The sequence below is a fragment of the Lactuca saligna genome, chromosome 4 (genome assembly GCF_052625555.1).
Source record: "Lactuca saligna cultivar CGN05327 chromosome 4, ASM5262555v1, whole genome shotgun sequence".
Taxonomy (NCBI): domain Eukaryota; kingdom Viridiplantae; phylum Streptophyta; class Magnoliopsida; order Asterales; family Asteraceae; genus Lactuca; species Lactuca saligna.
The window spans coordinates 302,000,198-302,022,657 of record NC_136420.1 but is presented as its reverse complement, the minus strand read 5'-3'; the positions used below and the strand labels follow the sequence as shown (position 1 = coordinate 302,022,657).

The following is a 22,460-nucleotide window of genomic DNA, read 5'->3' as shown; positions in this document are numbered from 1 at the left end:
ATGATGTTCACCAATAAGTATTTATACCATTTGAAAATTAACCAATGTAGTTTTGTTAATCTGGTTTGGTGTTGGTCTAATAAGATCTTTATTTTCTCTATTTTGACTGTACTTATGATTATTTACTCCATAAAATATGATAATTTAATTTGATTTCTCTAACGATATAAAATTTCCAACCAAATTTTTTTAGTTTTAATTACAAAAAAACACATGTCACATTTCTCAAAAACTCCAAATATCAACATAGTTTTCAAAAAGTATTTATCACAATCCAAGATCCATAAAAATATACTCCGACTCAGGTGTGTGTACAATCAAGCTAGTGCCTTCCCGCGATCCTCGGATGTACCTGAAACACATAACACGTAACATAGTAAGCACAAATGCTTAGTGAGTTCCCCAAAATACCACATACATCACATTAGCCACTCGAGGCTATAACACTGTAAGACCCTCCGGTCTATGTGTCTAAGTGGGACCGTCCAGTCCCATGGCTCGTTGGACCCTCGGGTCCGGTCTGGTTGGGACCCTCCAGTCCCATAGCTCGTTGGACCCTCTGGTTCGGTCTCAGCATCACATAATATAACATAAATATATATCACGCAAACAATACACAACTCAAATAAGCACATAAGACCCTCTGGTCACACATAAATACCACTCTAGGTAAAGTATAGTGAGAAGATTCACCTCGTAGGTAGAAAGTAATAGATACGTACTTGGGTATCCCGAACTAGCCTCCGCCTAACATATTAGATAAGCATCTCTAATCAATATCCCACTCTTACTCAAATACACCAAAAGTTCTCTTACTCTCTTTCTAATCCTTGGAATGGGTAAAAGACCATTTTACCCCTCCATGGTCTCAAATGCTCATATTTGACCCAACCATAAAGTCAACAGAAGTCAATACGAGTCAACAATCAAAGTTGACCTGACTCGCCGAGTCCACTCGTATCCTCAAGGCTCTTCATAGGGTTTCACTCAGCTTGTCGAGTTGACCCCCAACCCGACGAGTTATCACAGGGTCAAGAATGTTGGGGCAACCCTATCCGACTCGTTGAGTCATCTCATAGACTCGGCGAGTTGACTCATTCGAATTTCTCATTTGGGCACCTGAGGTCAAATCGGCAACTCCAACCTCTAGATCTAGCCTCCTAATACCCAAAAGTCACGTAAAGGTTTGATCTTGATGACCATGCATGGCATATATTGCTCTATATGCCATCACTACTCCATTAATGCTTCAAACACACAAAACTCCTTGGTTGATCCACTATGGCTCTAAACTTTTGGACTCTCTGGACCTCACAAGGTCCAGATACGAAGTGTAGACTCAAAAAGGGGCTTGATGCATCCAAAACCCCATCAAGAAGGTGTTACAAGCCCTAAATCTCAAGAACATGATATCTAATCATACTACAAGAAAGGTAGGAGCTTTTTACCTAGATCTGAAGCTTGAGATGAATGGGAAACGGATCCACTGGCCCTCCCACCTTGATCTCTGATCGACCTTCCTTTCTCTTCAAGAAAATGAGCCAAAATGAACACAAGATTGGCTATCCAAACCACTCAAGCTCACTACGGATGTTAGGGTTTCTCTCAGGGGTGCAAGGATACTAGTGAGACGAAATAGAGGCTATAAGTGCCTTTAAATAGGCCACATGCCCGAGAATTTAGGGTTTCCTTCAGCAACACTGTCTCGGCGAGTTGGCTTACAGACTCGTCGAGTCCATTCATTAATCCATGTCACCATTCGCGACTCTACTCGACGAGTTGAGGCACCAACTCGTCGAGTCACTCAACAAATCCCAAATTAAATGAATAAAATAATATACCTGGGAATCCAAATGTTACAATTTCTTTGAATTAATTTCTTACTCTTGATTATACAAATTCTTTAAGAATACTGAAAGCCATTCTGTGAAAATATTTACAGTATCATTTTTGCAGAATAAACATGTTTATAATTCTTTCAAAATAAACTAGTTGAATAACTTTCATTGATTTATGATCGTCAATATTTTTTTTATTCAAATGATTTTCTTCATACAAAGTATATTGAGATCAATATAAAAACAAATATTATGCAAAGAGTCGAACAATTATTTAGATTAATATAAAAACAGTTACAATAGGTTGCGAATGCTTCATTTCATTGGTTAAAAAACAATTATCTAGTGGAAATGGAAGAAAATATGGCTTGTAGATAAATTGTTGTATAGAAAAGTCCATTGTATGTATCTACAACTAACTTGTGGTTTTTTGGTTTTTTTTGAAGTATATGTGATGGCAAAATTTATCATGTAAAATGAAGAAATAAAGAGAACAAGAGTGTATTCTACAGAATATATTCTGCTAGTATGTATAAAGTGATTCTAAGCAATAATATTCTTTCAGAATTGATTAATTTTTTTTGAAGTTCTTTTTTTTTTTCCATTTTAATAATTTTTAGTTTTAACCTTCAAGAATAAATATAATTTGAAACCATTATCAATCTTTTTTTTTCTTTCTTCAGAATGTTTGTTTATAATCTTATTCTGTAAAAATTAATCTAATTAGTAATTCTTAAAGAATAAAACATGTTAGAAAATGTTATTCTTGATTATATATGTTGTATAAATCTTTAAGCATGTTAATTATCAAAAAAATTGTTGAATGAAATTATGTAAAAATAAAATCGGTAATATCCTTAATATTTTATGGTTGACATTTTGTCATTCTGATAGAATAAATTCGGTTGTTATTCAAAATTACGTTGAAATTAAAATTAAATTAATTCAAAAAATTCAAAATTTTAAAATTAAGATAATTAATGATCCCTTAAAATCCAAAATTTTCCTTTTTTATATATAATTAGTTCCACAAATTACCCCTATACTGAAATTTATGTGATTATATGATATATGTTATATCATTGTAATATCATAAACCCTCATGTTATGACCATTAATTATATTCATCAATTGATCCAGAATTGTTTTTATAAACACATAATAGATGTAAAAACAATATTCTATCATGACCATTATATATATATATATATATATATATATATATATATATATATATATATATATATATATATATATAGAGAGAGAGAGAGAGAGAGAGAGAGAGAGATCTAGATTATTGTATTTCTTACATCTATTATGTGTTTATAAAAACAATTATGGATAGCTAGATTTTTTAGAATGTTAGAATATTCTACTAGATTTTTCAAATATGTAAAATATTCTAATATTCTACTAGAATATGTTAAAAAAATATTTTTTTTTTTGAAAAATATAAATGATGAAAATAATATTTGAAAAAAAAAATTCGAAAATTTTCAATTATTTTGTATTTTAAAAATGTTTTTTATCTACAAAATGAGTTACTAGAATTGCATCGCACGGTCTCACAATTTTAGGTCGTCTCACATGAACCTAACCGTATATATATCACCGATACACCTTATATTTGACAAATTATTTTGTTTCGACCAACATTTTCTTTTTAACTCATAACTCGTATGTTTTATTTCCACGTTAACAATTTTCAACAGTAAAATCTAAAAAAAAATAAAATAAAATTTTGGAATAAGGAGAAAAGTTGATTTGTTAAGTCCATGTTGGTAAAATGCATATCTTCTTTGATTGTTTTTAAATCAAATAGAAAGAAGTATCTCAAACTCCAATTTATGTTTGGAAATCTAATTTCAATTTTCATGTGATTCCATAACAATCTCATTAATATATTTTTCGCCGTCAATGGTCATATCAATAAATGCAAAGTCAACAAATTCTCTAGGCATTTCCTTGTTATTCATTTTCAAATAATCTACAATTTTGAAAACATAGAACCTTCGATCTTCAAATTACTAGACGCAAAACCATTATCTAGATGTGAACCATTTGTTATATGATTTCATCTATGTTCGCAAGCATTCATTTTCCAAATTGAAACTTATCACACATCGGAAATTTTGTCTAACATGAGTTTTTTTTTTTTTTTTTTTTTTTTTTTTTTTTTTTTTTGTAAAAAGAGATTTTTTCTTCTAAAAATAAAGTTTTGTCTTACCGAAAAGTTATCGGGAAACCTAGCTTATCCATCTTGAAAATGTAAGGATTCTTTCAAAATATTTTGTTATGTTAAAATGAATAAAAATCAAAAAATATAGTCTTTTATAATTTTAACCCTAATTGTTTACTTGTTTTTTTAGTTATATACAAATCATTGCTTCAATGATTTGTAAATAAATAAGTATGCATGAATACATTAATCAACATAATATATACATGGCTACATGCAATTACACCATATGATTTTGTGAATGATCAAAGTTGTCAGGGTTATATTAGAGGGTGGGGCAGCATGGGTGATGGTTCAGAGCCTCTAAATTTCTAGAGTCTATTTTTATGTATCTACATATATTACTAAAAAAACGTTTGCTATTAAGTCGTTGCATGCAACGAAAAAAAAAAAGGAAAAACAAGATTGGAGCAAAAATTAGTGTAGAATACAAAGAAATTCCAAGTAATTCTTTAGGAATCTAAGCAATTAATCGTATTTTTTTATTTTAAAAAATTACTATTAAGAACCTATTCTTTTTATTTTTCCTTGGCTTTAAATCAGTCCTGAAAGTTGCAAAGCTCCATATATTTATGGAAGGTTGTTGATCGGGTGAATGGTATATGACTTCAAGAAACGTGTGTGTGTGTGTGTGTATATATATATATATATATATATATATATATATATATATATATATATATATATATATATATATATATATAGAGAGAGAGAGAGAGAGAAAGACTAAGATCCTGTTTGATATGACATCTGACTGAGTCAGGTCAAACATTTTTGCTGACTCGGTCAGACAAAAGGTGTTTGATAGACAAAATCTTGGCGTCTGACTCGGAAAGCAAAATGCTGACTCGAGAAAGAAAACAAGGCTTTCCAATAGTACCATTGGCTTGGATAAAAATTCACAACTAATAAAGGCTACAAGAATAGAACTTAGGTCTCCCTTGTAGAAGTAATGGTATTTACCAGCAAGCTGAAGAGTTTTTTGTGTTTTATCTTTAAAATTATATATTTAATGTCTATTATGGTGGAGGTTTTTGTATAAATTATTATTATTATTATTATTATTATTATTATTATTAATGTCTATTATTATTATTATTATTATTATTATTATTATATTGCATAGAAACGTGTATAGCATCAGGGTAAAATGGTCATTTTACACCAATCAGCACATTCGGTCAGATTTTCAATCAAACAACATGATTTCTTACTCAGTCAGAATTTTTTACTCAGACAGACCTTTCTCAGTCAACACTTTCTCAATCAGCAACTATCAAACGGAGCCTAAATTACTCTCATGTGCACAACACATGAGGAAGGTTAAAACTTAAAAGTTCCAAGGGACCATAATGTTGCAAAGGTTTAATAGAGGTACGAGAAAGGGTTGGAGGCAATGAAGTAGGTGAAGTTTCAAATTTGTTCATATCGCATGATCTTTTCCAAAGCCCAATCCCAAACACCCACTACACAACAAATTGCTCGATAACTATTAATTTTCATTATAAAAAGAATTTTTTTTTAAAATGATTTGAACCGTCATTGTTTTGGAAAGCAAAACTTGACTTGTGTAAGAATAATGCACAACTCTTACGTAACAATTGACCTTATCATATGTTTTTTAACAACAAAATATTCTTAACCCCGGTGCACAACATTGACTAGATTAATTACATGTTTTATTAATCATATTTCAAATTAACATAATTTTTTTAAAAGGAAAAAAATATATATTTTTCTATTTCTAAATATTATTAAAAAAAACATTAATTCACCAATAAAGCAATCAGAGCCCTTGATTGGATATGTTTTTCATCCTTAGATCAGAATGCTGACATCATCTTCCCCTAAAAAAATTCAAACACAATTACATTTAATTTTAAAATCTTTAAATTAAGTAATTATGTTATCAATTGAAGCATGTCATTCTATTTATATACGAAATATTAGTTTCTCTAATTAATATTGTTTTAATTTAACTATCTTATTTATAGCTTTTGACTTCAAAATTGAAACTTTTTTTTTTGTGTGTGTGTGTGTGTGTGAAAACTCATTAAATAAGCATATCAATAATTCGGTTATTAACCTATAAAATTTAATTTAATCCCATTAAATTATCAAAATATTTGAGATTCATAATTAAAGTCAATATTATTTATAATTTATCTCCCAGTAAAATGAATCAAATTGAGATAATGGTATCAATTTTAAAACTCATTGAATAAGCAAGTTAATTAATTTGAAATATTGAATCAATATAACTGATATCTTTCTTTTTTTCAGATGAATAGTCGAAAATCTCGAAGATGATATCTTAGGATCCCAATTTTTTTGGTAGATAATGATTTTCTTATTAAAAAAACACTTTCTATATACGATTATATTGAAGTTGTTATTCTTACGATTTTGAATCGGTCATAGGATTTACAGTGTTCTTTTTCGGCGGTCTTCTTCTCCAATTATTTTTTTTCAGGTTCTTTTTTTATTCTGTTCTTCTTCTTTTCTAATTTTTTACATTTACTCTTTTCTTATTACATGTTATTACAGTATTCATGTTGATAGTTCATGGAAAAAATTAATCAATCTACTTTAAACATATTAGTTTCATTCATTTAGTTACAAAAACAAAATTATATCATTCATTATTGATATGTTTTCCACTGAGAATCAACAAAAACTATTTATATTTACTTGGTTTGCATTATGAGATTTTTTAAAAGTATGTAACATCATTCATATTTGGATGATAAGAATTTTATTTTATTTTTATAATTTTCGATTTGATTACATACAAAAGACTTTCTATATTATATGTTTTATACTAAATTACATTTGCTATCCTTAAGTTACATCAAAAGTTACAAATTCCGCCCCTAAAGCTATATTTTCACTCTAACCATATGATTTTGAATTGTTTCTGTTTTGCCTATTTTACCCGATCCATATTATTTGGTTGAGTCACATGTGTTTAACAATTATTAGTTTTTTCACAAACACAAACATGACTCAAAGCAACATTACCTTCATAGACCAACTTGATGTTTCAAAAAGTCAATTTACCATGAGAGTAAGAATAATTTGTTTCATGAAACATCTTGCTTATGGATCTTCAATAAAGACTTACAAAATTAATATGATTCTCATTGATGAACAGGTAATAGCAATTTTTATTTATTTATGAATTTTCTAACAATGTTATTCTAACCACATATAACAATATATAAACTGGTTTTGTACATTTAAGGAAGGAAGATCGAGGTAGAGATTATTAACAAATGGATTGAAAGATTTGAAAGTTTGCTTCATGAGAACGGTTGTTACTACATCCAAAATCCACAACTTAGTCTTAATAAAAACAAAAAATAGTTTTGTTGATAATGAAAACAAAATCAATATTTATATCACAACCAAAGTTACACCATGCAATAAGTGGACGATCACTTTTATGGATTCTTTTTTGCAAACTCCAACGCCATTTTGGATAGTGCATTTGTTGAAAACACATATGTTGGGTATTTTATATGTTACAATCTAACCATTTATATGACGATATTATGTAATTTACCATCACTCACTGTACCAAAACATTTATACTGATCTTCTATTTTTTTTATCTTATATAATAATTGTTATTGAAGATGTTGTGAGATGCTTTCCAGGGGAAACCCTTATGAACAAGAAAAATAAATTATTAAAGAGAATCAATTTGAGCTTGGAAAATTTAAAGTATGTTTACTTTTCAAAATTTTGTGTCAAATTATATATATATATATATATATATATATATATATATATATATATATATATATATATATATATATAGAGAGAGAGAGAGAGAGAGAGAGAGAGAGAGAAGCAAAAAAATAAATGTAACACTCTGATCTCTAGAATGGATATGCACAACGGTTTGTTGACTATTTGAAAAATAACAAACAAACTCGTGTGATAGTTGTTATTCAGTGCGGAAAAGTATCTTATTATAGAGGTTTTATTCATTACTATAAATGAATATACATTTATACTAACTTCATTATGCATCGTTTCAGAATGTTTCTCCATCACAAATTGCATCACTACGACTAAGATCTTCATCAATGATCCTATTAAGGAGATTCTTACATTGAAGGAGAAGTTAGATAAATTCCTTATTATTTTGTTTGCATATTATTATTGTTTACTCTTATTTTAAAGCAATAAAAATAACATGTTCTTTATTGTTAAGATTTTCTTTATTGTTAAGATTTCTTGCCATAGTCGGTTTAGAAAGCACATCTGCTAACTGTAGCCACGCTTCGTCCTTTATGCTCTACTATGAAAATGACGATTTCATTCATAAATTTGATTTTCATGTTATTGTTGATCTCCAACAAATAGATGAGATTTATATATTTAACTTTTATTTATAAAATATACATTATTTCAAATAGTTTTTGGATTATTTTTAACCTCCTATTTCATTTTACTTTTTTTTTATATATAATTTAAACTTACATCAATATTTCTCAAAAAAAAAAAAAAACATTGATTGTTGTCGGTACGATTAAACATGTTTGTAGTGATGTGGAATGGTACTATTTGGTTTGTACTAAATGTCAAAAGAAAACCATAAAAATCGTTTTAATGCATGATGGAAAAATTAGTGGAACGGACCAAAAAACAAGATAAATAAGTTTTTTTATTGTTACACTTTAACTTTCATGAACAAAGACATATGTTTATCGAATTTGCAAAATGTAACGTTGTTGGTATATATACCAAATTATTGTTGTTTTTGGCTTTACATTGTCAATACGAAAAGAACCATATGAGTCTCCATAGGGGTTGATACACCAAACAAAATCAATTCATAAAGCTACTACATTACATGTTTTAATCAATGAGCTGCATCATGTTGTAATAAACAAAAATCAGTTGGATCATTTATGTTAAAAATAACTGTATTAAAAAACTAAATTACTCTAATATACATATTAAATATTTTTATTTAATAAGTTTGGTTCAAAAACTCTAAAAATGAATATAACTAACATTTTTTTTAATAAAATGTCACCTATTAATGGGATATGTATTTAATTTATGTTCTCCGTATTTAACAGTATTTAACACGGTCCATAATCTAGTATTAATCTATAAGAGGAAACTTTAAACTATTTTGGATTGAAATTTAACGTCATCAATGACAATTCCACAACCCACAAGAATTCATTTTATATAGATACATGATCAATAATTAAACAATTTTTAATCATATTCATGCACCTAATTAAGGAACAAAATCAAATACTTCAACGATTTGTATGTGCATATATATACACATACACAATATTAAAATTAGCAACAAACAGATATTAATTCTTACTAAAAACAGAAACTTTTAAGATTATGGAGGGAAGAAAAGTTACTGGTTGGGCTGCTAGAGACACATCTGCCATTCTTTCTCCTTACTCTTTTCATCTCCGGTATGTCAATGTATATAATATAAATAATAAAACCAGTGATTATTGTTTGATTTGTTTCTGTATTTAGATCTTGAAAACAGTGACTATTAATTCAAATATGTAGGAAAACAGGTCCAGAAGATGTATTGTTCAAGGTGTTGTATTGTGGAGTTGATCACAGTGATCTTCATCAATTGAAGAACGAAATTCACTTCACTACCTATCCTTTAGTTGCAGGGTACGTTTCGGTGTTTCCCTGGTTGTAATCCATGCATAAATTGTTGTACAAATGCACCTGGTATATATTCAATTGTTCATGTTGTTCTTGGATTGCAGACATGAAGTGGTCGGAGAAGTTATGGAGGTGGGATCAGAAGTGAAGAAATTCAACATAGGCGACATTGTTGGAGTCGGATGTATTGTGGGATCTTGTGGTGAATGTTGGTGTTGTAAAACCAACAAAGAACAATATTGCAGCAAAATGGTGTTCACTTACAATGCCATTAACAACGACGGAAGCTTTACTCAAGGAGGATTCTCCTCCGCCATGGTCGTCCATCAAAAGTAAGCAAAATCAAATTTCATCTCCCCCGACCCGAGGCTTTCATTTACGTACTAAAAAGTCAAAATTGAATAAAACTGCAGCTACGTAGTCAACATACCGGAAAACCTAGCTCCGGAGCAGGCAGCGCCGCTGCTATGTGCCGGAGTAACGGCGTTCAGTCCGTTGAAACAGTTCATCAACTCCGAAGAGGTTATCAGAGCAGGAATTTTAGGGCTGGGAGGAGTCGGACATCTAGGGGTTTTAATCGCGAAGGCGATGGGCCACCATGTGACGGTGATAAGCTCTTCCGATAAGAAGAAACACGAGGCGTTAACCGATTTAGGCGCCGATTGTTTCTTAGTGAGCTCGAATCACGACGAAATGGAGAAATCGTTGAACAGCCTTGATTATATACTCGACACCATACCAGTTTCTCACCAATTACAAACTTACCTTCCACTTCTGAAAGTCGAAGGTAAGATATTCATCGTCGGAGCTGCTCCTGAGCCATTGCAGTTCGGTGCATCTGGTTTGATCTTAGGTACGTAACAAAATCAAATTCGCCCTTCAAATTGTGCCTGAATTTGGATCTGATTTTGAGAATTTTTACAGGAAAGAAAACGATTAGTGGAAGCTTCATCGGAAGCATTGAAGAGACACAAGAGATTCTGGATTTTTGGGTTGAGAAAGGTTTGAAGACGATGATCGAAGTAGTGAAGATGGATTATGTTAACAAAGCATTTGAGAGAATGGTAAAGAATGATGTGAGGTACAGGTTTGTGCTTGATGTGGCTGGGAGTGACCTTGAGTGAATGGTAAATGTTTAGAAGTATATGCAAAAATAAATAAATAAAAATAGCAATTTAGTTTTGTTTATTTATTTATTTGCATATTATGGCATCCTATATATATTTTTTATACCTTTAATTGTTTGAAAATGCTTCCATATTATAATATTTATAGTTTCAATTTTTTTTTTTAAGAAATTAAATATGCATCTACATTTTATTCTTATTTATCATCCTACATATCGAATATTGACATGTGTCACATTTAATGAAATTTTTGGAAAGGGAACTTCCTTAACGAGGGTTTCCGGGTCAGTTTTCGCGTACCGACTAATCCTCCGCTGTAAACATAAAGCTTTGTCTCATGTCTTGGAGTCACTGTAGGCGAACCTCCATAGCCACAATGACTGAGTGGTGTTAGGATTTGAACATGAGTCAATAGGTTATCTACCATATCTTCCACATGCCTTATCAAGTCACCACAACCCAAGTGGTTACATTTAATTAAATTGATAATATTTTAATGGGTTTAGGTCATTTTTGGTCACTTAACTTTTGGTTTTATACTCGTTTGGTTACTTAATTAGTTTTAAAATGTTATCAAACTTTTGACTTTGTGCTCAACTTTTGGTTTGGTCACGTTTAACCTTCTAAGTTTTAAAATTATGCTCATTTAGTTACTTAACCTTTAAATTTTTTTAAAAGTTTAGTGATAAATGAGCATAATTATAAAAGTTAGTTGACTAAATGAGCATAAATCTAAAAGTTAAGTGACCAAAAAAAAATTAAGTGATTAAATAAACACAATCAAAAGTTTGATAACCTTTTAAAACTTAAAAAGAATTAAATGACCAAATGAATACAAAACCAAAAGTTAATAACCAAAAATAACTTATACCCTGTTTTAATTCACGTGTCAATATTTAATATGGTAGGATGATGAGTATGAATATAATATAAGAGGATATTTAATTTCTCTTTTTTATTACCTGGATTGAATAGTGTTTATATATAAGGTTCGATTTGATTTTTGATGGAATAAACTGTAAAAAATTGATAAGAGGTCAGATGTGACTCAATAAGATTGAGATTGTTTTTTATAAGAAATCCCTAGTTGGGTCCTATAGCCTTTAGGTTTGATAGAAAACTAGTTTTAACATTCAATTAGCAACTATCAAACAAACAGCCCTTAAATGACCATTTTAACATTCCATTCCCAAAAAAAACAAATTTCATAATATTTATCAATTTTAACACAGAAAGAAGCTAAGAGGAAAAAGGTTGAAGTCTTAATAGATTTTTTATAGCTTAAAGAATTATAAAAAATTCATTATCCTAAATATCATTTTATATATTTCAACTAATTTTTACCAAACATCATTTTAATCAACTAATAATTTTCAAATACATTGCAAGAAAAGAGGCAATAATAATAATAACAATCATGAATTTTAGCAATTTTCAAGTTATAAAAATCAGAAATGTTCTACACTACTAGATGAGAAAATACTAATTCTACAACACTTTTAGCTAATTTGAACCAGGATTGATTCTTGAATCTTGATTTATACAAATTTGTCAACTAATAAAAAAAAAGAATTGAGATTATGTTACAACACCAAAATATTTTTGTTAAAAATGGCAACAACTAATGTTACTCCTGGACCATTTTGCCCCTGTCAGAAACCTTCATCCCATCATACGAAGAAATAAAGAAAGAGCTTTGATTCTTTTGCATAAACCTACAACAACACAACACAAAATAATAAAAATATAGTCTCAACTTTTTTAAAATGGAATTTTTATTATTATTATAATAAACAAAACATAAAAATAAAAATAAAAATACATACTTGAGAAAATCGAGAAATTTTTGTTGCAAACGCATGGCAAGATCTTCTTCTATGTTCACGTATGGCAATAACTCTGGCAATTTAACTGAAAAACAAAAAGAAAAAGAAAAATTATCAGTAAATTACACAAATGGTCCCTATGGTTTAGGGTAATTTGCATGTTTCGTCCCTAACTTATTTTTTTTAACTCGGGAGGTCCTTACGAATTGTTTTTTATGCGTTTGGTCCATATCTTACCTAAAAAGACTATTTTGCCCTTGATTTTTTAGTTTATTTAAATACACACCCCCACCCCACCCCCTCACCTTACCTATCCCATCATTTTTCCTTATTTGAATAATAGTCTTTTTAGGTAAGACAGGGACCAAACGCGTAACAAAAACAAACAGTAGGGACCTTCCGAGTTAAAAAAAATAAGTTAGGGACCAAACACGCAAATTACCCTAAACCATAGGGACCATTCGTGTAATTTACTCAAAAATGAAAATCAAATAAAGAAACATAATTAGAAAAAGAAAATACCAAAAAGACGTAGAAGATGTTCAGCTCCATAAATTGTTGAAGGAGAAATATTATTATTATTATTATCAGTAATTAATTCTTGAAATTGTTTGCGTTCTTTATTATATAAAAGAATAACTGGTAAAGCTCTATCAAAATAACATCTTAATCCTTTCAGAATCTCTCCAACTGCATCTGTCATCCTGAATTCATCAAAATTAATTAATATTTCATTTTTAGAATTTAGAATTATAATATTTTTCATAGGATTAAAAAAAAATTAAAATAAATAAACACTTGTTGACTTACATCCCATCTTTCTTTGACCTGTATTCAAGATACTTTGCCAAAATGTCATCAACATTTGGAGATCGTGGAAGTTTAACAAGCTAAAAAAAAAAATTAATAATTCAACAATTTGTATAAAGCAAAAATAATAATAATATTAATTAATAGTTTAATACCTTATCTTGATGATTAACAAATTCCCAATCATCCACGAGTTGTTTTTTTAGAGCTGATGGAATTTGAATCTTTACAGGCTTTTCAACAGATGCATTCTCTTTCTAACACCATATGCATAGGGTTATTTTGGGAACGAAACTTTTATAAATCTAATATCAGATATTTGAACATAAACATAAATATAAACATAAACATACCTCTATACTCGAATCACTCTTCCTCTTTTTCCCTTTTGCCCCTGAGTAAGTAACACAAAAATAGATAGTTAAAAATTCTCAATATATGTAAAAATAAATTATTTATTTTAGTTCAAAGAATATAAATATAGTAATATAGTAATATACCACTGCTCTTCACATCCTCTTTTTCCACCTTTACATCTGAAAGATCCAAAAAACATATAATTTGTTCATTGTTATTCATAGCAGATAAAAATAGATAGTTAAGAGGGGGTAAAATAGTCAAATTACTTACCATTTGATATTTTGGGCTTAGTTTGAGTTGATCTTCCTTTTGAGTTTTTGTCAACACCTTGTTTTTTGTCAAGTGCTTGTTGCTTTAAAATGTTTTCTTCTGTGTACTTCATTAATCTGTCAACTCCAACCCATTCATCCCAACTGTAATCAAGATATTGGAGCTTTATGAATGTTAAAAAGACAAACTTTATAGTTTATACACACTATTCAAAATAATATAGATATGGAAAAGCTTACTCACTTTTTATTCCAACCCTGAAACCAGAAAGAAAGTAATTCATTACTTAATGTGGTAATATGAAAAGAAATTGATCTAAAAAGATTGTGTATCAAACTTACAAGGTAATGCACAAAGTATTTCCACTCATTCTTTCGTATCTCAGCCTTTTGAACCTTCAAGATGAAAGAAGAAAACATTAACAATAGCAATAATGCTACAATTACCCTGATTTTGCAACATGCAATTGATGAGGATAAGGCTAATAGTTAACATTTTACTATCAAATAACAATGAAAATTCCATTGGTAGTTATTGACCCCTTTTAGTAAAGGCTTTACGAAGATAAGAGTTTGTTTAAGTGGTGGAATGACCCCATGCCAAGTTCACCCTTCACAATTGCATACATCCCTGAGCTTCACAAATTTCAAAGGGAAGAACACAGAGAATAGCTTCTTTCGTTTTCTCTATTTTGCATTTCAGATTGGGAACCCTAGTATTCGGTTTGCTAATGTGAGAGCAAACACACGTAACGAAAACCTAATCAATCTGGTTGATGCAAAAACAATTATTGTTTTCGTTTTCTATTTTGCATTTGTGAATTGTGAGCCCTAGTATTGAATTCAGTAATGCGAGAGTAAAGTAAACACACATAATTGATTTTATCCAAAAAAAAATATATATTCCTGTTTTATTTTTCCTCGTGTTTACCCCCAAATTACCTGTCATTTAAGATCCAGACTTAAAACTGCAATTTGCATGATAGTAAAACCAAAACCGGGTGTTTATGCGAGAGAGATAGAGAAATCAAGAGTATTCGATGAGAGTGAAGGAGAAAATGAATAAGAACATGCCTTAGCTTCGTATATACGAGGGCCGTGAAAAGCGAGGACTTTCTCTCCGTCGGAGAAGAGGTTGGAATTGGATTCGGGACGGCGGCGATTACCGGTGGATTTGTCGCCGTCGGTGGCGGAATCGTCCTTGGAACTCCCCATGATTTGTGAAGGTTTTTGGGAGTTTTGGATCGAAGGCTTGGCTTTCGCCCGCTCTTTTTTTGAGTGTTTTGTGGTCGTCGGGCGTTGAGTGTTCTGTTTAATATTAGTTTGTTCTGCAGCTTTTCTAACTTTATGTTATCAAAAAAATTAATTTTAAAGACTTTATTAAATTATGTATATGTATATAATATGATTTTTTTTTTTTTTTTTTTGAAGTGGAATAATTTGAAATCGATAATAGTCTTTGAAGTATATGAAATTTTGTGGTAACTTCCGAAATTTAAATGTGTACCATTTTTAAGTTTCAAAAGATTACATTAGTTATGTTATGATTTATGATATAGGTGCCCAATTTTAAGAGTTTTTAACTTTTATTTGAAAAAGACTGAATTAAAAAAATTTGTTTGGAAGTTAGAGCTTGTTAATTTATTTAAAAGTTTTTAATTCAAAAGGGGTTTTAAATTAGAGGTGAGCAAAACACCCGTTGGAACCAAACCGAATTGCATCGATTTTTTTGGTGTGATTGTCAGGGAATTGAAGCGGTTTAATTTGTATAAAAAAATTTAGCTCCTTAGATATTATAAGACGAGACCATGAGTCGAACCAAATCAAACCCGATTAGGAACCGGATATGTAATTCGGTTTCTCCATATCCGTAAATTCAGTTTTTGTTTTTTCGGTTTCGACTCGATTCGGTTTTACTAAAATCTAGACCTTAAATTGCATGATAGTGGGAATGAAACTAGACATGTATGCGAGAGACAGAGGAATCAAAAGTGTGTGATGCGAGTGAAAGAGAAAATGAATGACCAACATGTCTTAGCTTAGTATAAGCAAGGGTAGTGAAAGAGAAAAAATGAATAGAGTTATATCAAAAGAGTGAACTTGAACCCAATTCCATAAATTTTAACAATTCATATAAGTTTACATAAGAGGTACTACAATTTGTAGGAGAACGAAGAAGTACTAATTAATATTGGAATTATTACACAATAAACTTAAAGTACCACAATTGAACAAATAAAATTTTTAAATACAATGATTAAAATAAAATCTTTCAACTATATTGATACTAACAATAGGGTTTCTTTTAATCAATGACTATGAATTGAGGCTTGCTATCTATAGAGTGTGTATTTTGACTGTATTAAAAAGAAATTTTATATATGTTGTTTGTATAAAAAAATCATAAATGTTTCTAAACAGTCAGTTGCACTAGTGACCCGCACCAGGGCTTGGACCAGAGTTCTTAAGATTTCCAAGCGATTCAACATTTACAACCTTGTGTCCAATTCCTGGACTTGGTCCATCTTTGACTCCAACCAAAGTCTCAATGTTGAACACATTTTCAATTATATGGCTAGGTTCATGTGTATATCTGTCTTTTGCTCCAAGACTAGGTCCGACCTTGATTCCTCCAAGAGTTGCCTTATCTTCGACCTTGTGCCCTATGCCAGGACTTGGTCCTTCTTTAATGGAACCCAAAAAAAACCGATCAAACAACTGATCATTTTCATCTGGACAAATAACAGTATTTAGAATATTTAAAGGTCGAGCATTCATCAAGAATGCCAAGTTGAGTAACACGAGAAGGGTTATAAGATTTTGGCACTTAATAGCTATAGCCATTGCAAAATCTTTGTATAATGAGATTAGGGGAGCGAGTAATGTTTGGTTGTGGTTTATGTACAAAAATGGAAAACCTTTGGGGTGATATTTATAGATAAAAGAATTGAAGAAATGGATACGTTTTATTGACTAACAAGTTTGAAATTTTGGGTTGCCAGTCCAAGTTGTATGTGTTAGAAAAAGATATCCAGATTTCAATAATATTATAATACTTCTAATATGTTAGTTAAATATGTTTGATTCGTTTAAAAAATAACAAAGAATTTAACTTTACGTGTTTTGATAAGAGCTTTTGACTTATTAAATAAACATATGAAGAACAGTTGATTTTTACGAGTATCTTATAACCATTTCAAATATGTAAATAGATAAATTTGGGCGTAAATCTAAATAAAATGTTTCATTTTCGTAGGACAAAAAAAAAATTGTACCTAACATAATAACATATAAATATATAATGACTTCTCAATATCCACACATGGTGGCTCTTTCGACTTTTCAACGTTAAGATTCGATGACCAAATATTTTTGAATGACCATAAGGTGTGTTTAATGATTTTTCAGAATTTCCACACATGGTGGCTGTTTGATACTTCAACCACAAAACTTGACCAAAATACTAGTAGAACAGGGAGAAAATATGACGCACAAAATATCTCAATCATATGTTTGACTTCATTGATATGCTTTTGTTTTTTAGTACACTTAAGCTCATGTTATATAAGGATAAATTACAGAATAGTCCTAAGGTTTAGGACAATCTTTTATCTTTTGTCCCTATTCTTTCAATTCGTATCAAAATTACGTGAATGATCCTTTTGGTTTGGAATAATCTGTATACATAATAATCTGTATACATAGTCCCTAATTTTTATTTTTCTAACTCGGACCATCCTTGTATTTTGTTTTTGCTTCGGATTTGATCCATGGTCGGGTTAAAAAGACTACCTTTAACACCTTGTTCTTGAGTTTATTTAGGGAGTGAAATGGAAGGAAGCGAAGTAATTTAAAGGGAAAATATGTTCTTGAGTTTTTTTAAGAGATAAAATGAGAGGGGAAGCAAGACATGTGTATTTTTTATCAGCCTACTTTTGGGAGGGTTAGGATGAGAAGACAAAAAAAAGCTTATATCCCACCTTTCCATTCCATTCCCCTCCAACTCGAGAATCGATTAATTATTTGTATTTTCCTTCCATTTTCCTCCCTCTCCTTCCATCCCCTTCCTTTTATTAAAAAAACTCAAGAATAAGGTGTAAGTTTTCCCATTTTTATTCATGTTCACGTTTATATGACTTCTTATATCCTCTCCAACTCCTTCTACTCTCCCCCCTCACTCTTTTATTCTCGGACCCTAATCTTTGATTACCACCAAAAATGGGGTTGAAATCAAACTTTAATCAATACCATAACTTCGATATGCTTCTGTAATGTTTTCAACCATCACTACCACCTTCTGCAATGAATTCAGCCATTGCTTTGGTGTATTCTTCCACTAACTTTAACGAAGTCTGATGGTGGGATCTTCCATGTACATGAGTATTGTGTCATGACAATTTTGGGGTTTGATTTTGCTGCCATGTGGTTTTGTTTTTTTAGATTTAATAGTTACCTCCGATAAAATATGAGAATGAAATAGCACTTTGCCCTAATTCTATACTTTATTCTTTGTTAGCAATATGTTGCAGGTTTGTTTGAGTTTTATTAGTTAGTTCAATTGTTTTTTTAGTTTCATGTTGTTTAGAAGTTTGAAATCATCTTTAAGTTCACTTGCATTCCTGTTGTATTATGTTGCAATTTTGATATATTTATGAGATTTGTTCGATAGTTTATTTTTATGGGTTTGATATAACTCAAGAAGTTGATTTCTTTCCTAGGTAGAGAAGACAATTGCGGTGGCCTATTGGGGGAAGGGATCGATGTTGACTGTCGGAAGTGATGGTTATATCACAAACATTTCACATTTGAAATTGCAGTGGACCATTATAATTAATAGGGTAAATTATACGAATGGTTAGTTGTCGTGGTTGCCGGAGGTACTGAACATAAGGATGGGGGAAGGGGTAGCGTGGGTTTTATTTTAATTTATTTTATTGTTTAAATAAATAATAAATTAATTATAAAAATAAATAATGGAGGGCAAAGTAGTCTTTGTATGTATGGTAGGGACTAAATGTGCAATAAAATTATCCTGTGGGGACTGTTTAGGTTAAAATAATGTTAGGTACCCAAACTCACTATACTACGTATCATTTTATATTATATAATACATTCTAATTGTTAGGTATTCTTATAATTTAACTTTTAATTTTATTTACTTCCAATATTTTTATAAATTATCTATTTATTTTCTTGTTACATAATTTTCACTTTCAACTACAATATATATAGACGAACACTTATTCGGCTATATATATTGTAGTTGAAAGTGAAAATTATGTAACAAGAAAATAAATAGGTAATTTATAAAAATATTGGAAGTAAATCAAGTTAAAAATTAAATTATAAGAATACCGAACAATTAGAATGTATTATATAATATAAAACGACATAGTATAGTGAGTTTGGGTACTTAAGCTTATATACCCTTAAGGATATATTCACTTTTCCATATATATATATATATATATATATATATATATATATATATATATATATATATATATATATATATATATATATATATGGAAAAATGAATATACCCTTAAGTGTATATAAGCTTAGGTACCCAAAGTCACCATACTAAGTCGTTTTATATCATATAAAACATTCTAATTGTCCAATGTTCTTATAATTTAACTTCTAACTTGATGTACTTCCAAGATTTTGGTAAATTAAATATTTATCTTCCTCTTACATAATTTTCATTTTCAACTACAATATATATTTCCTAGTAGATGTTTGGCAAAAATATGTGATTTACGAGAAAGATAATAGTGAAATTTTGAATATCTTGAAAGTAAATCAAGTTAAGGTTGAAGTTTAAGAACATTATAATAAATATATATATAAGAAAATGACGTATTATGGTAAGTTTAAGTACCTAAGCTTATATATCCTTAAGGGTATATTCACTTTTCCCATATATATATATATATATATATATATATATATATATATATATATATATATATATATATATATATATATATATATATATATATATATATATATATATATAATTTGTTTAGTTATTATAGAGTAAAGTTATAGTTTTGGATTCACACTTTCAATCTAATCTTTCAAAATTTGATAAAATGCATCCCTATGATTTAAAAAACTTGCACTCCACATCATTAGTCCATTTAAAAAACCATTTTATCATTACTTATATATTTTTGTTTTTCATATATATATATATATATATATATATATATATATATATTATTTATTTTTATTTTTTATTATTTAGATTTTATTTGACATTTTTCAAATGTATTATTTAATGTTTTTTTATATTTTGTTTGTTTATATTTTTTGAATATTTTTTTCTAGTTTTTTGACATGTTATTTGAATACATTTTAATTTTTATTTGATGTTTTATTTGTTTATATTTTTTTAAAAATATGTTTTTGTAAAAAATGTAAAATAGTTCATTAAATGTGGATATTATCAATATAGATTAGGTAGAAAGTTATTTTTTTTAATAGGATTAATATATATGCTAGCCGAAATTTCAAAAACGGGTTTTAAGTTTTATAATGGCTAACTGAAAACCATATAACTTGAAAATGAATAAAATTAAAAAAAATTAAAAAATTAACTCAAAAACATTGACACATGTGTTTGAGTTATATGAATTCTGATTTTCATTTATCATTCGGAACGAAATGTAAAAAATAATTTCTAAAAATGAAAAAATTGAACCCGAAAGCGAAATGGGTTGAAAGGAGGTTCGGGTTTGGTCCAATACAACTTCGGTCCTTGAACAGTTCGGTCCAGCAGGTTTCGGTTCAACAGAGTTCGGTTCTAATAGGGAAGGCTTCGGTTCTAGGAGGAACTTCGGTCCTATAAGGCTGTTTTTCATAAGAACTTCCCGTTTCGAGCGGTTTTTCACCAAGTTAAGTGTCGGGATGACTCGAATGATTCTAAAAAATTAAAAAAGATTTTGAGAGAGATTTGGGAGAGATTTTAGATACAGAGAGAGATAGAGTGAAAGAGGTTGAGAGAGACTACGTTTTTGACCTTTTTGAGTGTTTAGCTTCGCAACTCAAGGTTCGTACACCTCGTTAAGCCACGTTTAAGAGTCTTACACACCCCCAAAGGGAATGCAATATTGTTTTATCGTTTTTCTACGTCACTTAACCCGATTAGGGTTTTGAATTCTTGAACACATGACATTTCTAAGTGATACTTTGTATTAATGTAGCGAGCTGTACAACGTTTGAACATAATGTAAACCCTAATATACGAGGGTTAGCTAGATTGACCGGTTTGACTTGTTGACTTTGTTTGACTTTGACTTGAACAGAAATTGATGGTTGTCACACTTAGGGCCTACCATGGCTACTTTGTAGTTAGACGGTTCATCCAAATGTACCAATGTACTATCACTGATAAACGTATTACCATCCGTAGTTATATGGAAACCATCAAAATCTTGTGTCATTCTACCTCGAGTGGAATACCAAAGAGATAACGACTAGTCAATAAGTTCAACATGAGTTTCTTCCTAGGGTTGTGTAACATCCCGATTGCCAAGTATGAGATTTAGTATTTTAAAGCCAAGTTTCCATTGGAACTCGTCGAGTTGATGGCCTCAACTTGACGTGTTGAAAGGCCTTGGGCAACGCATCTTTTTGGACCAACTCGATGAGTTGGAGAGGCAAACTCGACGAGTTGGTGGCTGATTATGAAACCCTAATTTTTAGGGTGTTGCACCCTATTTAAAGGCCTTAAGTCCCATGAATGGCCTGCCTAAATGGCTCATCTATCAAGAAACCCTAGTTTTTGGGCATTCTTTCCCAAGTTGAGTGTGTGAGCTTGAAGAGTTGGTTCTTTTGGTGTTCTTTTGAAGGAACTAGAGGATGGAAGTGTCTATATTGAATGGAAGGCTTTAGATCCATAAATTCTTTGTGTATTGTAATTATTTTGATGTAAAAATTTGACAACTTGCTTATTTATGGCTTAGATCTCGTCCTTGGAAGTTTATTGTCATATTTGGCTCAATTTTGGGATTTTTCACGGGTTGAGTATTTTCTGAATATCACTTCAGATCTGGATGTTTTGTGGCCTCTTTGGATTTAAAGTTTCAAGCTTTATCAAGTCCTAGGCCTCCTTCATCCTTTAGGTCCCTTATTAAGCCTTCCATGAGTTTTGGAGCCTCTTTGTGACATGTGTGGATGAAAAGTTAGCAACTTTATGTGGTTTTACAGCTCCTGGGTATCAGATCTACATTTTAGAGCGTTAGACTTGAAGAAAAAGGACTGAATGTGTTAAGCTGGGAAAAATCGACGAGTTTTCTAGCCAACTCGCTAGG

General features: G+C 30.1%; 2 protein-coding genes across 2 annotated transcripts; one reads left to right on the top strand and one right to left on the bottom strand.

The window, feature by feature from the left end:
* Positions 1-9,392: 9,392 nt before the first annotated feature.
* LOC145043886 (putative cinnamyl alcohol dehydrogenase) lies at positions 9,393-10,935 on the top strand. Its single transcript, XM_078992656.1, has 5 exons — positions 9,393-9,536; positions 9,640-9,753; positions 9,852-10,079; positions 10,161-10,600; positions 10,672-10,935. Exons 1-5 carry the CDS (start codon positions 9,460-9,462, stop codon positions 10,869-10,871), a joined length of 1,059 nt encoding a protein of 352 aa, XP_078848782.1. The 5' UTR covers positions 9,393-9,459; the 3' UTR covers positions 10,872-10,935.
* Positions 10,936-12,313: 1,378 nt separating this feature from the next.
* Positions 12,314-15,460, bottom strand: LOC145043885 (protein MRG1-like). The gene is made up of 11 exons (XM_078992655.1): positions 15,214-15,460; positions 14,482-14,535; positions 14,384-14,397; positions 14,141-14,283; positions 14,011-14,046; positions 13,864-13,904; positions 13,666-13,767; positions 13,511-13,590; positions 13,223-13,404; positions 12,701-12,785; positions 12,314-12,589 (listed from the first exon to the last, which is right to left on the bottom strand). The coding sequence occupies exons 1-11, from the start codon at positions 15,352-15,354 to the stop codon at positions 12,502-12,504; spliced, it is 966 nt and encodes a 321-aa protein (XP_078848781.1). The 5' UTR covers positions 15,355-15,460; the 3' UTR covers positions 12,314-12,501.
* Between the last annotated feature and the right edge of the window lie 7,000 nt (positions 15,461-22,460).

Coding starts and splice junctions, on each gene's coding strand:
- LOC145043886 (XM_078992656.1), top strand. CDS start 9,460: ATGGAGGGAAGAAAAGTTACTGGTTGGGCTGCTAGAGACACATCTGCC. Junction 9,537..9,639: donor CCTTACTCTTTTCATCTCCG/GTATGTCAATGT, acceptor TCAAATATGTAG/GAAAACAGGTCCAGAAGATG. Junction 9,754..9,851: donor ACCTATCCTTTAGTTGCAGG/GTACGTTTCGGT, acceptor CTTGGATTGCAG/ACATGAAGTGGTCGGAGAAG.
- LOC145043885 (XM_078992655.1), bottom strand. CDS start 15,354: ATGGGGAGTTCCAAGGACGATTCCGCCACCGACGGCGACAAATCCACC. Junction 14,536..15,213: donor CTCGTATATACGAAGCTAAG/GCATGTTCTTAT, acceptor TTCATCTTGAAG/GTTCAAAAGGCTGAGATACG. Junction 14,047..14,140: donor TAAGCCCAAAATATCAAATG/GTAAGTAATTTG, acceptor TGGATCTTTCAG/ATGTAAAGGTGGAAAAAGAG.